The 16,017-nt window shown below is 35.8% G+C and overlaps 4 protein-coding genes across 6 annotated transcripts in view; all 4 read right to left on the bottom strand.

Annotated features, from left to right (window-relative positions):
- LOC110420298 (structural maintenance of chromosomes-like protein, putative (DUF3531)) overlaps positions 1-1,698 on the bottom strand; it is a 2,949-nt gene extending 1,251 nt beyond the window's left edge. Inside the window, exons 1-4 of the mRNA XM_021433563.2 lie at positions 1,299-1,698; positions 1,122-1,209; positions 946-1,031; positions 542-620 (exon numbers count right to left, since the gene is read on the bottom strand). Of these exons, the coding sequence (XP_021289238.1) occupies positions 542-620; positions 946-1,031; positions 1,122-1,209; positions 1,299-1,645 (600 nt within the window). The 5' untranslated portion in view covers positions 1,646-1,698. The remainder of the gene's footprint in view (positions 1-541; positions 621-945; positions 1,032-1,121; positions 1,210-1,298) is intronic.
- Positions 1,699-2,101: 403 nt separating this feature from the next.
- On the bottom strand, positions 2,102-4,361 carry LOC110427357 (alpha-galactosidase-like). The gene is made up of 7 exons (XM_089785487.1): positions 4,204-4,361; positions 3,748-3,779; positions 3,624-3,704; positions 3,474-3,504; positions 2,853-2,960; positions 2,671-2,746; positions 2,102-2,272 (listed from the first exon to the last, which is right to left on the bottom strand). Exons 1-7 carry the CDS (start codon positions 4,359-4,361, stop codon positions 2,102-2,104), a joined length of 657 nt encoding a protein of 218 aa, XP_089641613.1.
- Positions 4,362-5,180: 819 nt separating this feature from the next.
- Positions 5,181-9,728, bottom strand: LOC110410003 (alpha-galactosidase-like). 2 transcript variants are annotated; one of them, XM_021419566.2, is made up of 16 exons: positions 9,126-9,728; positions 8,801-9,034; positions 8,437-8,495; positions 8,249-8,305; positions 8,087-8,121; positions 7,847-7,950; positions 7,675-7,750; positions 7,459-7,517; positions 7,305-7,370; positions 7,114-7,197; positions 6,896-6,960; positions 6,712-6,794; positions 6,082-6,172; positions 5,873-5,922; positions 5,637-5,777; positions 5,182-5,519 (listed from the first exon to the last, which is right to left on the bottom strand). In XM_021419566.2, the coding sequence occupies exons 2-16, from the start codon at positions 8,992-8,994 to the stop codon at positions 5,418-5,420; spliced, it is 1,266 nt and encodes a 421-aa protein (XP_021275241.1). In that variant the 5' UTR covers positions 8,995-9,034; positions 9,126-9,728; the 3' UTR covers positions 5,182-5,417. The 2 variants fall into 2 exon arrangements, with proteins under 2 accessions (XP_089639482.1, XP_021275241.1); XM_089783356.1 differs by lacking the exon at positions 9,126-9,728 and having other exon boundaries at positions 5,181-5,519; positions 8,801-9,033.
- Positions 9,729-11,066: 1,338 nt separating this feature from the next.
- Positions 11,067-15,341, bottom strand: LOC110424676 (3-isopropylmalate dehydratase small subunit 1-like). 2 transcript variants are annotated; one of them, XM_021439300.2, is made up of 3 exons: positions 15,171-15,341; positions 12,227-13,139; positions 11,067-11,451 (listed from the first exon to the last, which is right to left on the bottom strand). In XM_021439300.2, the coding sequence occupies exon 2, from the start codon at positions 13,002-13,004 to the stop codon at positions 12,240-12,242; it is 765 nt and encodes a 254-aa protein (XP_021294975.1). In that variant the 5' UTR covers positions 13,005-13,139; positions 15,171-15,341; the 3' UTR covers positions 11,067-11,451; positions 12,227-12,239. The 2 variants fall into 2 exon arrangements, with proteins under 2 accessions (XP_021294975.1, XP_021294991.1); XM_021439316.2 differs by having other exon boundaries at positions 11,067-11,440.
- Positions 15,342-16,017: the final 676 nt, after the last annotated feature.

The following is a 16,017-nucleotide window of genomic DNA, read 5'->3' as shown; positions in this document are numbered from 1 at the left end:
ATATTAAAATAAAATATATAATATAAAAATCAAAAAATAAAATAAAATAAAATAAAATATAAGAAGTTAAAATTTATATAACATAGGTAAAAGAAATTAAAACAAAATATATAATATAAAAATTTATATTAAAGAGATGAAAATAAAATATATAAAATTATAATAAAAAATAAAAATAAAATATGACATTAAAAATATATTTAAGAGATGATAATACATAAAAATTAATATAAAAAATACAAATATATTAAACTTACATTTTAAAAAATAAAAATAATTTTGAAAATAAACATCACATTCCTAACAAAATACTTGTAAATCAATCGATGCAATGTTATCTTTTCTGCATTTCAATCTTTATTTTGTTTAGACATCAAATACTGTAATGTTATTTTTTCTACAATCACATTACTTGTAATCACATTGCACTGTACCAAACGTCATCTAAGAATAAATAAAAAAATGATTTTCTCTACAATAGTCTGAATTCATTGCCAAATAGCCAAAAAGCAGGAACCATATAGAGGATGAAACTACTGACACTGCCAATGAGATTGACTTCTTGATCAGAAGGTGATCCATATAACTCAAACCATATGTAGGAATCAAGTGGGTTAAAACTGCACAGCCATCAAAAATAAAAATTATTGAAGTTGAGGGTTATGGAAACATTGGCTATCTCTACAAATAAGAAAGACTAAGGCGTAAATTAGTAGAATCAGGCAGCAACAGCTCCTTCTATGCTTATCATTCATTGCTAAAAGAAGTTCAGTTCTAAGTATATTTTAACTAAGAAAATTTGATCGCACCCAGATTATTTAATCAGTGTTCTGTTAGGAAAGATAAAAGAGCTACTCTCTACATTGAAACTAATTACTAGCATGGACAACTAATTAGGTAGTTGATTGCGTGAATAGAAGCCTTTAGTGAGATATGAGAAATTACTCTCGGAAGCTGACTTTAAATGAAAGCACAGAGCCCGTTTTTTGTTTGTGAAAATCTCTACCCTTTTTCCGAACACGCTCTTCAACCTGCAAAACATAATTAGGAAACTCATCGGAACATCAGCTATATTGTTGATTAGGCTGGGGAAAGATAAAAACAAAAAGGTATTGACGGACCCGTTTCCTCATGAGCTCAGGGTCGCCAATGCTATCGCCAAGAACCGCTCGTAGCTCCGTATCGTCTTTGCAGGCGTTTTCTAGGACCCTGTTTTGATTAAAACAAAAACAAAATTGATATTCATAGAGGCAATAAGTCAAACAGGGAAAGTGAATGGCAAATATAAAAAGAATTACTTAGCCCAGGCAGGATAATTGTGAAGCCTGTCGAATTCTCGCTTCCTCTTCTCTTCACGAATCTTGACAAGTCTTCTACCTCTCGCTGTTGTCCCCGACCCCTTAACGTCGCTTGTGCTTGTAACATTGGAAGTCGAATTGCCTTCTCCAGCTGCTGCTCGAATTCGAAGAGGCAGCGATCTCTTCTTGTCATCGTTGGCGTTAAGAGTCGCATAAGAGGAAAAAGAAGAAGAGGGAAAGGGCTTCTTGGTAACTACAGATAAATTCTGAGGAAGAAGGCGATGATGATGATGGGTTTCATTTTTACTTGCATTTGGATGGCAATAACATCCTTTCATTGCCGCCATCTTCTTTTACCACTCTCTCTTCGGTTTCCTCCGGTGTTGAGGATAACGGAAAGTGTTTCGGGCTTTTCTTAGCTAAATGGGCACAGCTTGTTTTTAGGATTTTGCGAAACCAAATGCCCCAGCCCAGAAAGATTTCATTTAGGCCCATGACCCGCTATACAAGCCCCTGACATTGGATGACCACATAGCGTTCTTATCACAAATTTATTACTTCTTAATTTATATTATTTTAATGAATTATTATCACAATTCATAATAGGAGATTCAGAATTCCTGAACGATGAAAAATATTTTTAATTATAAAAATCACATCAAAAAGGAAACCCTGCTCCCGATGACCATTTCTACGCCAATACGTTCTAATGTTGTGTGAGCACATACATCTTGCAAGCATAGGATACCAGAGTTGCCTTGATTTGATTTTTGACAGATTGCCTAGTTGCATGCTGCAAATCATCAGACAACCTGAAACATTAGCCTGACTACCGCCCATGAGTCTCGAGCATCACCAGCTGTAGAAGAGTTGAGCCCAACGTCATTCCATCTTGCACTTACGGTAGCACTTGAATATCCTCTGTTTAATAAGATCACTGCAACTCTGTTCTTACCTAAAGGACCAGCCCACACCTTCACATCACATTCCATGTGAACAAACTTTAAGGGTTAGTGAACATGTAACAGAAGAGAGAGAGAACAAAGCTAAGCCATCTGCAGCTGCTATGTATTGATGGAAATTTGATGCTTCAGGGTCAAATAAATATATTTAAAACTCTCACCTCCAGAACACCAATCTTCCTAACCTTCTTCCCTTGAACCCCCAGTTCATCTGTTATATAAGTAATATCGAAGGAGGAGGCATAGCTTCTTCTCAATACCAGTGAAGGCAAAATATAAAGGAGTTAAAATTTTTTAATTACTTTCATAATATAAAAACATTGCCCCCACCTCGGATCCGTCCCTGATTCTTATGAACCGTCGATCTGGACCATATTTAACCTAAATATGCAGCAATTGTTAGAGCATACCCAAGAAGCACAGGTGTTAGCGTCCTGTTGCTCATGACCAAGAGACCCTGGCATTGTCTTGCTGCACGTTAAAGTCCTGAAAAAGCAAAGCCAGATATAGGGGATAATAAAGATGGAATAGTTTTTGGTACCAAAGAACATTTTAGCATTTTATTTGAATATTAGGAGATGTAGCTTGGTACCCAGCATCAGCATAAATCCCAATCTTAAGCCCCTTGCTGTGGATGTAATCTGCCAGAGCCTTCATCCCAGAGGGAAAGAGAGAAGCTTTTGGTACTAAGTTGCCTTGTTTACAAAACAGAGTATGGGGATTGCTCTTTAGTCTGAACGTCCATAATAGTATGGACAGTCAATTATAACACCTAAAGCATAGAAAAGATTACATGCACCATTTTTTTGGACATTTATTCGCTTAGTCAGTTTGATACGTTCATGTTACATGCAAACTCAATAAATGACAGTATTACAGCAAGCTTTCTGCAAGAGTGCTAGCAAGGCTAAATCGTCAAGGCCCAGGAAAATCAATCCTTCCTCAAGGAACAAAAGAAAGAAAGCATGGAAAGCTTCAGAATCTTGGGTCCAGAAGTCTCAAATTTCATTTACAAGTTTCACCTAACTTCATCAATGAAGCCTTAAGAAGTCGAGATTCCAGTGCTTTAGTTTATCAAACTATGAAATCATGAAGATGCATTGATTGGCAAAAGGTATTGGTATAGCAGATAAATTACAACAGATAATCGGTTCATTAGTGTCGAAGCAACCACAATTGATTTGAAAAATTACGTAATTTGGTTTATACCTTAGAGTCTCTATTCAATTCAGCCCAACAATCATCTCGTCACGATCAAACAACTTTATGATAATTACAACTTTTGTAGAGACATGGCCAACATAAAAGAAGTTGCTTATTAGAACAATCGTATTTTATTGCTCAAAGCAATAGAGTAAGTTACCTAGATTAATATACTCATATCCAGGGGCTGACAGTCCACTAGAAACCATAGCATCAGCTGCATAAGAAATTGAGTTATTCATTCAAAATTATAAAAGTGATTCGTACTAGGCAGAAATGTCAAGCCTTGCAGGGGAAATGATTATAGCTGTTCCATCTGCGGAAAACAGAAACCAGTAAAATAGCAAAAATGCGAGACCGTGCCTGTTACAACTCCAAAGATGTAGAGTTTAACTTGTAATCACTGCATAAAGGTATGATATCTTGAATCTTGGGGGAACTTTGAGGAGCACAGGCAATGGAGCCATTCAAATGAAATCTTTTGATAAGAGTGCAAATGGAATTTTAACTAAGTTACTTAAACAGCACCCAAATAAAGTCTGTGACTCTGTTCTGGGTTCTGCAATATAGTAAATATGGATATAGCCTCCTGAATTTCCTAGAAAAGTTTTTGTTATTTTTTTTTATTTTTCACGAAAAGTCCCCATCAGAAACTACTGTACATCCATGATGGATCCACACTTCAATGTCAAACGATACTAACAAAAATGGCGCACAGTAGACACAGAATAAGCTCTCACCCCATTTGAGGAGTGTGACCAAGACCATTATAAAGCAGATTTCTTGTTATCGCTTTCCCTTCACCAAGTTCCCTAGAACGAGCACCATGGCTTACTGCTGCCATCATAATGGCGATTAATATAAAGGCAACGGGAGAGGATGTCCAGTCATAAGCCATAGGGTGCTGCCTTAGTTTGCATGAAGCATAAGCTGTGAACACAGATTCAGAAATCCTAGTATTGTAGTATATATACAGATATATATAGTGAAGCTCTGTGTTAACGGAATATAGCTTAGGAAAATACTATCTGATGTCATAGTGGTGAAAGCGACATAGAAAGCTTCCACTTTGGAATCATAAGTCAACTTTCATAAGATAATTCGATCAATATATCTTACAGCAAAATAATCTAGATTTCGTAGCCGCTTTACTGATGGAAACCTGTTGTCAAGTAATCTATCTGCCGGCATATCAACTTTGGTTCTACATGTATCTGATGGGCATGCACGCAGCTTTGCATGGAGACGGTTCAATCAAATCATTGTGCGGAAGGAACCAATTACTAATTTAATATGCGTAACATCGCCCAATCACGGGATCATGGTTGATGGTAACAAAGGGAAATTAACCAAGGATTCATTGTAAGTTGTAACCACAATTTTGTCAAACTAGGGTGCTCCACAATCGGAAATGCTGGTGCGAGGCTGCCAGCTGCTACAAGCATCCAAATTTTATTAGGAAAAAACAAGGGCTGATTTGGATGCTCAAGCTTCTAGTTTGGAATTCATGAAAATCTAGGGTCAACGTTGATGGTAGAGTAGGTCTGAGTAATATCTTGATCATTTTTTGTTTCTTTAAGTTATTCGTGGCTGAAGAACATAACCAGTGTTTTCCTTTCTTTGTTCGTCAGTTTTTTTAATATAATAGGATTAAGTTTTCTTTAGAATAAGACCATTGAATGAATTGATCACTACATATTATGCAGTTGAAGGTACGACTAAATTCATGCTTAATAATAATTCTCATTCATATAAAATCTGTATAAGGCTTTGATTTTTTTTCCTATGAAATTGCATCATTCAATTAGATTTTTCTGGTGCAAGTTTGTGTCCTTTTCTTGAAGCAAATTCAATCCTTTCTTGATGAAGAAATTCACAATACATAAACACATGCGTAGTCTCTACATTCCTGCTGCTGCTCTCATTCCATTCTCCATCAAAATGTCACTTTTGTTCAATGGTGAACTCTTTTATGGGGTTTCAGAGTAAACATTTTACAAGCATGAGAATCCACCTCAGCTGAAATTTGCTTTTGAGCCGACCTCTCTGTTGAATGCTGCTCATTTTAACAAGTTTAGGAGAAAAGAAATCAAAAAAGAAGAAGAAAAAACATATGATTAGAATCTTTATATAACCACAAAGCATAATAGTCTGATATTGGATGGAATCTCACCGCCCACAAGTCTCGAGCATCAACAATAGTTGATGGCTTAAGGCCGATGTCAGACCAATAAGCAGTGATGTTCGCTTGGGAAGATCCTCTGTTCCATAAGACCACAGCTACCTTACGGTTAGTCAAGGGGCCAGCCCACACCTACATTATCCATTCAGTGTAGGAAAATCATTTATCAGAATTGTGGGGAAATACGAAAGAAATTCCACCCAACTTATATATACGAATGAAATTACCTCAAGGTCTCCATCTTTCTTCACTTTTTTACCCTGGACTCCAAGTTTATCTGCTAAGTTCAAAGACGTCTGTTAGTTACACATTTGTTGTGGACATAACTCATAAACGACTTTATTCCTTTTTTCTTTTTGGGCCTCATTTTGGGTTCTTTCCCTTTTTCCAACTGGATAAATGTAGTGATCATGGAAATAAAGTCGAGTCATTTTACCTTGATTGACTGCAATAACCTCCTTGTTGCTTAGCAATTCAAATGTCACATTGTCCATAGAGCGAACATCGCAGCCAATTAGCAAAGGAGCCTGCAATACAACATAAAGAAAAAAAAACCAGAAAGAATAAGAAGTTAGTATCTGAAGGGTCGTTGAATTAAGACTTGCATTGAAGACTATGCAAGCCATGCTATCAGATAAGAGCCCCTGCTTTACTGGTTTGTAATTTGACAGTAACTGTCTTGGTTAATGTCTGTCATGCACCTAATAAGTAATAATGCATGTTTTGATTGATGGTTAGGTACTGCTATGACTTAGAGTATTGCAGTGCACAAGTTGTGTTTAAACTTTGTTTTAAAAGGCTTTCCATTGTACACATATAGCAATGAATGAATATCAGGCTCGGTTGCATTAGTTTTCTGTTCCCTGCACTTCTCGTGTTCTGTTTTTCTTCCGTTTATGGCTGCTTGCTCTACTGATGCTATATTGCAGTAGTATTAACTACTGATATTGAATACTAAGCCTCAGATGAGCTATAAAACAACAAGGGTCCTCATGAAAGTCGACGGTATATATTATACTTAGCCATATAATTTGAGCATAAATAATGGAAGTTTGGAATAGTGTACTTTTGCCAATGCCCATATGCTGAAATGGCAGCGATATTCTTCTGTTGTCATGCCACCGTTTCCTACTTCAAGCATATCAGGATCTGATTCACAGCATTTGGTTTTAGGCAAGTCAGAAAAAAAATTACTCACGCTAGCTTCTCACTTAGTAGTTAGGTCATAGAAAAATGTTGTAGTCTCATACCATTCCAAGCTCCAGGTTGCGCATAGGAAGCCCAATTGTCGTTTTGATCTGCAATGGATGTCATGCTATGGCCACAAGATTGAAATCAGTCCCTCAAAAGTATAATTATGTTTCAAATTCAAGAAACAATTCAATTACCAATGGTTGCATGGGTGCAGATGATGCAAAATCTAAGAAACATGTAGGATTTATAAATATAGGAGCCAGGTAATGTGTACCTCTCCCATTTATCTTCAATATCTCCAGTTGTTCTCCAGCTGTTTCCTATATTTGGTGCCCAAGTTGCTGGATCTTCTTGTCCCCTGTATTTTTTCAAAACTTGGTAAACATTAGCGCCAGAACATGTGATTAGGCAGTAAAGGAAATAATGCATCAATTGTCCCCCTTGCTGAAGAAGATATTAACTAACCATTCACATAAAGAGAAGAATATGGGCCTCCCTGAGTCGAGTAAAGCTTTGCTCATCTTCGGGTACCTACCGACCAAATAATTTCAATATCACAACCAAAAAGATTTAATGATTCATTACCACAACTGGAACATCATCAGATCAAGTGCATCACCTTTTCTTTGGGCTTACGCCAGTATTTCCACAGTTGTCATATTTCAAGTAATCAACTCCCTGGATACCAATAAGAAAGGTGACATAGAGAAACAATTTTTCAGGGAATTAATGACACAAAAGCAATTAAAATCAAGAATATAGCAAACTCCATCTAAAAATGAAATGATCAATACAAGTAAAAAAAAAAAAAACTACAAAACGGAAGCACACAGACCCATGAGGCAAAGGTTTTTGCATCTTGTTCTTCATGTCCTAGGGACCCAGGCATGGTCTTGCTGCAAGTTTGAGTCCTGACATGATTCAATAAATCATAAAAAAACTCTTGAGTCTCTAAGGATAAAAGAAGCTTTCAGAAGAACCCATCTTGAATGAAAGTAAATTAATACCCTGCATCTGAGTAAATTCCAAGCTTAAGCCCTTTGCTATGAACATAATCTGCAAGAGCCTTGATGCCTGAAGGAAATGTTGAAGCTTTAGGAACCAAATTCCCCTGTCAAAAACACCATTTTACTTGACGATCAAGTGTTAATCTTTAGTCATTGCACAGATTTTGATTCTCTTAGAAGTTAAAACCAAAGAGCTAGCGCAGAGTTAGGAACCTATTTTTAGCAGAAGGAAAATGTTACCTGAGAATCTCTGTTTAGTTCTCCCCAACAATCATCTAACAAAACAAACAGTATAAAATTCAATAAGAAACGATATGAAAAGAGGTTGTAAAGCAAAATCAAATGTAATTCTAGACTAAGAAAGCAACAAACAATTAGAATTAGTTAATCATAGTACACCACCTAAATTGATATAGGTGTATCCAACAGCGGCCAGACCAGTCGATACCATTGCATCAGCTGCAGCACAGAATGATTCAGTAACGAAATCCATTGCCATAATTATCAGCATAGTACATTTTATTTAGTTTTGTAGAGTGTACTATGAAACTTAAGACAAGGTGATGTGGTAGTAGTCGAGAACTAATTACCGGTTTCCTTGATCAAGGTCTCATTAATATGGCAATGGAAGTGGTTCCAACTATTCCACCTTTTCACAAAAAGAAGAAGTTTACAGAGAGCTTATGGATAGCAGGGCATTTACAAGAAACTAAAACTTGAGAAAGAGAGAGCTCAAATAAAAGCTTACGGATAAGTAGCGCTAATCTGAAACCTGGAAAACTAGCTTTAGCTTGATCATTACATGAATGGTTTCTCCTTGTTTGGGCAAGGACCTTTTTTTCTTTTTATGTTTTTCCATATGTAACAGTTCTTATGCTGTTCCAGTTGCATACAAGTGATCCAATTTTTATAAATAAATGAGATAACTCAAGAGAAGGAGGGTAAGAGGCATACCCCATTTGGGGAGTTAAACCAAGGCCGTTATCCAGGAGATTCCTTCTAGTCGTAGCCAAGTCCGTAAGCTCAATTTTTCCTACTCGCGTTCCTTTTACAGTGGCAGAGTTCGCCAACAGCAGTGACGATATAAACATAAAACAGAGAATACCAAAGACAAATGGAAAGCAGCCAGATGATGATGAAGGAGCCATAGGATCTATTCCTCTCCGCTTGCTGTTGAGAAGCAGAAGCCTAGCAGGCCAAATACGTCAGAGATGAAAAAACAGTATGTTGACAACCAAAGATATAAAAAAAGACAGCGCCCGTGATAGCAACAACTTACTATTTATCTCTGCGTTGTTATCCTCCAGGCGCAGGTAAAGTTCAGTATCTTCAAAGAGAGCTTCTTCTCTGATATATGTAGAGGAAATTAATGGATTTTTATAACGTAACTGAGGAGAAGCGAAGCTTCCAAGACATGCTATCTAGCTGTAGGTAGGGTCTGATCTTTATGAATATCAAAAGAAGAGGTCACATTCATTCGTCATCAATTAAATGGCATGAACATCTCATGAGAATGTCTACAGTAGGATTCTTCCATCATTGCAGTCAATCGAGTGCGACTTGCCAATGGAGACAGGCAAAGTTCCCACCATCAGCATTTGTGAATTTCTTCCATAATAGACGAGTCAATCACAAATATAGTGGGACGACCGCAACCCAAGTTATAACTTACAGTTTAAGCCTCATGGCAAGTTGGCACCTCAGCTTCAGCATTTGTAGTTGGAGTTGTCCACCAACTCTCTTTGTCAGTTTTAATCTGGTTCTTTCTTTATGAAATAAACACAGTGATTGGATGGATCGATATTGGCTTCCCCGTCCGTCAGGTGAGTTCGTCCTTTTGAAGTCGAGAGAGCATGCACTGTATGTGAATGATCTGGATTCCAGGTCTGATAGAAATAATAATAAATAATAAATCGTCGTCCAAAGGGGTTGGCGATGATTGATGAATTTGTCCAGTACTGGCGCTTGTCCGCGATGGTCCCTAGGCTATCTCATGACTCATTGACTCATGACCTGTTTGCTTTCTACTTTGTCGTAACATGCTTGGTGGTGTACGAGCATAGCTTTTTTATTCTTATTTTTTAATCTTTTTGTGACGTTTTGCCTACCAAAAAGGTTCGAATATTTAAGGGCCATTGCCCATTGGTGCAGCAGTTGAAGCAAGTTATAGTTTTAAAGAAACGGAATTATAGAAACTCATGTTCATTCTGTGACCAAATGCAAGTGGCTCTCGGAGCTTCTTCCCGTGTAATTCTTCAAATGCATTAATCTTTTTTTAGTTTAAAAACATTTTAATCTAGGAATGAAATAAATTTTTATAAAATAAATATTAGATCAACTAGTAAGAATTTTTATTCCAAATTAAGAGCATTCTTTAATCTTATTTACCGATTAAGGTAATTTTAAACTTAATTCTCAAAATAAGATATTTTGTACGCATAAAATCTACATAAAACATACCAAATCAATTACTTCAAGAAATTATATACATAAATTTTTTATATTTTAAAAAAAGGAATTTGTTTTCAAAATTTTCAATCTTATTTTTAATATGAAACTTTTATGTTCAACTTTTTTTTTATCACCCAGAGTCTCGTATTCGTGTTCAAATAATGTAGCCAATGGGCACTTTTCTTACTTAAAGCTTCCAAAGATTCTCCGGTTGGTGGATTCATAAAAGGTAACCACGACATTCACAAGTCACGACCATGACCGATCCTAAATTATTGTGTATTCAGATTTTTGTTTTCTTGCCTTGATTTTCTCAATAATTTCATTTATGAAGACTCTACTCACGTCATGGTTTTTTCTTTTTCTTTGATAAACCTAATTCTCTCTTTATGCATTGTGTGGAATGCAGTTGTACAACATTTCCCTGCTTTTGAGAAAAAAAAGTTAAAAATAAAACTCCACTTAATGGGAATGAGATTACAGAGTACATTAATTTTGGAAGGAATATAACAAACTCCAACCATAACGGCCATCTCCTTCTAAATTTACACATTTGTCCATTGCAACAGCAACTATTAATAATGCTAGGGTTTTATAATTCATTTAAAATTCCATAAACAAAATTATATGATTGTATATATTCCTTTAATAATCAATTAATTGTTTAATTGTTATATATATATATTTATTCGAAATACATGTCAACTCTTGCATCTCATTTGTAGAGTTTACAAACTCCTTTTTGGAAAAAAAAGGCTACAATGCCATCTGAAAACCAGCAGGTGCAAAGCTTTATTCGATCTGAACCATTGGATTATTCCAACAAACCGGAAGTGCCTACATGTAAAACTTAAACAACATTTCATAACTAAAAAGATCAATGCCAATTATGTATTCTTGACAAACTGATAGAAACTAGGGTGATCATAAGAAGAGATTATAAGCCAGGGTGAACAACTGCCTAGATGATCAGCTTGGCACAGGTACAGATATAAAAACATGGAAAAAGACTGCTTACATTTTTCAACAGAAGTAGGATAATATAAGAGAAAAAAGATGAGCATTGACCCCTAGTGCCTAAACAGATAGGAACCACAAAATTGTGCCATCACTAGTCTAAGAAGCCAGGATCGAGTGCTCCTCCTATAAAGCCCCTACAACAAAGAGTAAGCAAATTAATATATCTGCAGAACACAAAGTGGCAATGATACACAGAAGCATATTGAAATAAATTCCTTTTTTCTCTTGGACAACATATTGAAATGAATTCAAATATTTGAAGAAGTAAAATTCATCTTCTTCACCATTCTTTTGTTGATGCAACAGAATTGCAGAAAGCAAATGGCTAGGCATCCACAGTTGCAATTTCTAAGCAGGTAGCAGACTGCTTAATCTGGTGGATAAAAGCAGTGGGATATGCAGAGAGCACTCATGATAAGCATCCCGAATGAAGTACTAGTCGATAACTTCATCATACTATATACCTGCTTTGTATCTTCACTTGACTTGATAGACCTTTGCATGCAAACTACTTACTGAAGATGTGGTCTTAACAACATAAAACCACTGGGTTGAAATTTGACAGTAACATTTTCACACTTTATATACTGTATAATCTCTTCAATCATCAGACGTTGCCTAGTGCAATAAAAACTACTTACTTGAGACAAACATACACTCAGGTCACATCAAAATGACAAAGCATTAAAAGTAGTTTTGTAGAGCATAAATCAATCATCAATATGAAAATATAATATAATAAACATTTCATTTGTAACATAGCTTACATATGAAAACATAACCACTCATCCCACTGTTTCAAAGAATGAGACATTAACAATCAAATTAAATAGCTTGTTCTGTATTTTGTATCGACATCATATGATACCTCAACAAGCAAAACACATATGCAAGAGCTCAAAGCCGTACCTGCATATTACTTTCACTGAGATGGAATCATTCCTGTTTTCCTCGCATATGCAAAGATCCCTCCAGCCTCAATGACCGGCCCTGCATCCCCGATGGGCTTTAATTTATACTCTTTGCCAGTGGTATGATTGATCAACAGACTCTCCCCCAAGTCAACTGTCACCACATCCCCAGTCCTACATTCCTCACATATTCTTACTTCTGATTCTATTGGATAAACTTCCCCAGTTGCAACAGAATTCCTGAAAAATATTCTTGCATAAGATTCAGCCACCACTGCCTTTGCCCCAGCAGCCCCAAGTGCAACAGGTGCATGCTCGCGAGAGGAGCCACAGCCAAAGTTAGCACCACCTATCACAACGGAGTATTTTGTCTTGGTCTCATTTGGTTCAATAAAACGCGTAGCATATGATGAAGGGAGGCCAATAAGAGCATATGAGCCCAATTGCTCATACTCAGCTGGGTTCGAGGGAACTAATGTAAGGTATTCTGCAGGAATTATTTGGTCTGTGTCAATATTGTCCCCAACCACATAACAGTGGCCATGGAAGGTTGTTGTTGAGGTGTCAGAAGGAATAGAAGAGGGTGTGGAGGTGGCATGTGGGGTAAGGGTGATGGCACGTGCCACATTTGGAGTGAAGGTGGAACTGAGAGGTTTGACAGTCAAAGGGGAGAAGGTGGGGATTTTGATAGAGGGAAGGGAGATAGGAGATGCAGAGGGTTTTGATGCTGGGGAGGTGAAGGTGGCATACAATGCTTGAGACAAAGAGGCAGCCATTATTAGTGCTTGGTGTTGATACAATCTAATACAAAGATGGTAATGAGTTACGTTTGAGATGATCGTTATGATGCTTGACACCAACTTCAAATTTGATCATGCAAGATAAAGCAATGTCCTGTGACGTAGAGCTTTCTGCAACGCAATGAGGTTATGTAAGAAACTGAAAGCGCAATCAGACAGTAAATTTAGAAATATTTTCGAACTTTAAAAAAAGGATCCTACTGCAAGTACGTATATAGCAATGCATACATAATAATACATACAAATGTAACACATTAAAATGTGCGTCCACGTGTACATATATTCAAAACTTTTTCCATGTAAAAACATAAATGGGCAGAACACTCTACTGAAATTGTAAACCTCGATTGGTTACTACTATTTATTTTCCTTTTAGCTAAAAAAAACCTACAATAATTGTTCTTAAAAAAACAATTGTTATAGGACACTAAGACAATGCTGCTTTCCAATCACACTCTTCCTGCCTCTCTCATGGCCAAATTTAAAAGTTACTAGTAAAAGTTTTCAGATACTCGAAACTTAAAGGAAGGGATCCTACCCCAGCCTTCAGTGTCAAATTTATAACTGCAACTTAGGTTTGATGATTTTAAGAAATTGTGAAGCCAAGTTCCTCTTAAAGATGGATAAACATGGTTAAGGGCCCATTTGGAAATCCAAGAAACAAAAAGCACAAAAGAGTTCAATGGTCCATATTAAAGAAAAATCCTCACCTTCTTTGAACTATGAATGTATGATGATTCAGAATGCAAAGCTAGGTTACAAAGAACATAATCTTTTTTAAACATTATTTTAAAGAAGAAAACAAATTTAGGCATGAAAAGATAAATAATTGAGAAAGTTCCACATAAATAGATTTTTTATAAAAAAAAAAATATGCTAGCTTTCCACATTTTTTATCTCAAAACATTTGTTTTTGAAAGATTTTATCACAAAACACATTAATTCCAGAGATTAAAACAATAGGATACAATGCCATTTTTGTTGTACTAAATCTTTAACCATGGTGATGCTGGCAAAGCTATTGCCTCTGCACTACTACTACATACATGAAAAAATATAGTACTAACACTATGATAGTAGCACTTAGGATCAGTTCATCATTTCAACCTCATTTACAAAGATTTAAAGACCCTTATCTGCAAGCAAACTAACATCAACTCAATCCATGTAAATGTCAATCATGAATCAGCCATAAAAGGCTGCCTTTAAACGTTTTTCATCTTCCAGATCAATCTCTTTCAACACAAGGCTTTTCCAACAGTAGAGTATTATACCGCAGAATCATAATTGAAACATATTAATTCGCATATCAATTTTAAGAAAGTGTTCACGCCAAAATATGCCCAATCTTTTAGCACGATATCATGAAAGTCTAAAAAGTAAGAAAATTACAAACAACTAAAGAATCATAAAACAAACCCCTCATCCCATTAAAAAATAAGACAGAAAGAAAGAAGATAGCTCCTAGGTAACTCTTGTCTCCATAATCTTTCCTCTACAAATTTCACAAACTATAGACAATTAAATTTTTTCTTATACCTTCCTTCTAAATGCGGTGATGGTCAAAATGGCAAAGACTTGAGATTGTAAAAGGAAAAGGAACAAAGAGTGGACTAGCACAAAGTTATTTGATTCAAACTTGATTCTATACCTAGATATTTGTTTATGGCCTAACTAATAACGAACAGTTATATAAAAAATGATCAACTTAAATTTTAAAAAATTACCACCAAATTCAATAGTACATACAAAAGGAGCAAACGCTAAAAAATAATTAATTTAAACAGCTGGAAATTATTTTGAACCTTAGCTACACTAACTTCTTCTGCATTCAATTTCATACGAAAAACGAAAGTAAATAATAAAAAAAGTTAAAAAAATCTCACCCAACAACACAAAGCTTTATAGCAACGACAGTAAACAGCAAAACAAAGAAAAACAGTTTAGTGAAATGTAAAAGTCAAAATATAATCTGAAATCATACTATTTTATCTTAAATGAAGCTTATACGATGAAGATCAGATGAGATAAGTAACATGTAAAAGAAATGCCAATAATAGATACAGCATCAGCAAAGGCGCAAGTAGATTATTGGTACAGCAGAAAAGCATAGCCAAACACCTAATGGAATGAAATAAATACCAAATGAGGAAAACAAGGGCAAAGAAAAGAGAGGGAGAAAGAGTGAAGCAGCCGCCGAAGGCAGGACCGGCGTCGGCGTCGGCCGTCGAGCTAAGAGATTTGAGGAATTAGAGAGGTGAGAGTTGGCGGCTAGAGTCCGTAAGAGCAGAGAGAAAGCAAATAGAAAATGAGATTCTTACAGCCAAAGTAGCTTGGTAAATAGGAAGGGAAAAAACAGAGGAGGAGTAGGAGGTAGGCCGGTTCCACGCAAGCCCAGTCTCGATTTGACTTAGGCCCAGTTAACATGAGTCAAATAGTAATTGCCTAATTGGGATATTTCCTAATCATCCTTATTTTTATTATTATTTATTTTTAACTTTTTGCATGGATTAAATAGTATTACTTTATAAAGTAAAGAATAATAAAAGCTAATTACTTAGAAAAATCCCCTAAAAATGGAAATTTTTTTACAAAATTTTTAATTTTAATTATTTTCAAAACCTTTTTATGTGAAAAATAATCATGAGTGTTAGCAAAATCTAACGCATATTAATTACTAAATTCAAAAGCATACATGAGTGAAGCTTTAATTTCCATTTTTCCAGTCGTTCCTCTTTAATTGCTGCTAGTGCCCAGATCTTCAAGAGTGTTTGCCGGTGTTGAGCTTTCAATACATAGACGCTGTTACTTTTTGTGGTTTTTTGTTGAACAACATGGAGAGTAAGGTGATACCTCTCTGGTTATTTTGACTTGTCAACTTGATTTATTTAGGGTGGAAAATGAATTTTCAAAACTAATGGACAGATTCGAGTTTAAATATGATAAAATATAAGGACCTGAGGGCAAAAAATGTCACAAAAAAAAAACC

Source organism: Theobroma umbraticum, unplaced genomic scaffold (genome assembly GCF_002168275.2).
Source record: "Theobroma umbraticum cultivar Fairchild unplaced genomic scaffold, ASM216827v3 scaffold_30.0, whole genome shotgun sequence".
In the NCBI taxonomy this organism is placed as follows: domain Eukaryota; kingdom Viridiplantae; phylum Streptophyta; class Magnoliopsida; order Malvales; family Malvaceae; genus Theobroma; species Theobroma umbraticum.
This window is presented reverse-complemented; position numbering and strand designations above follow the sequence as displayed.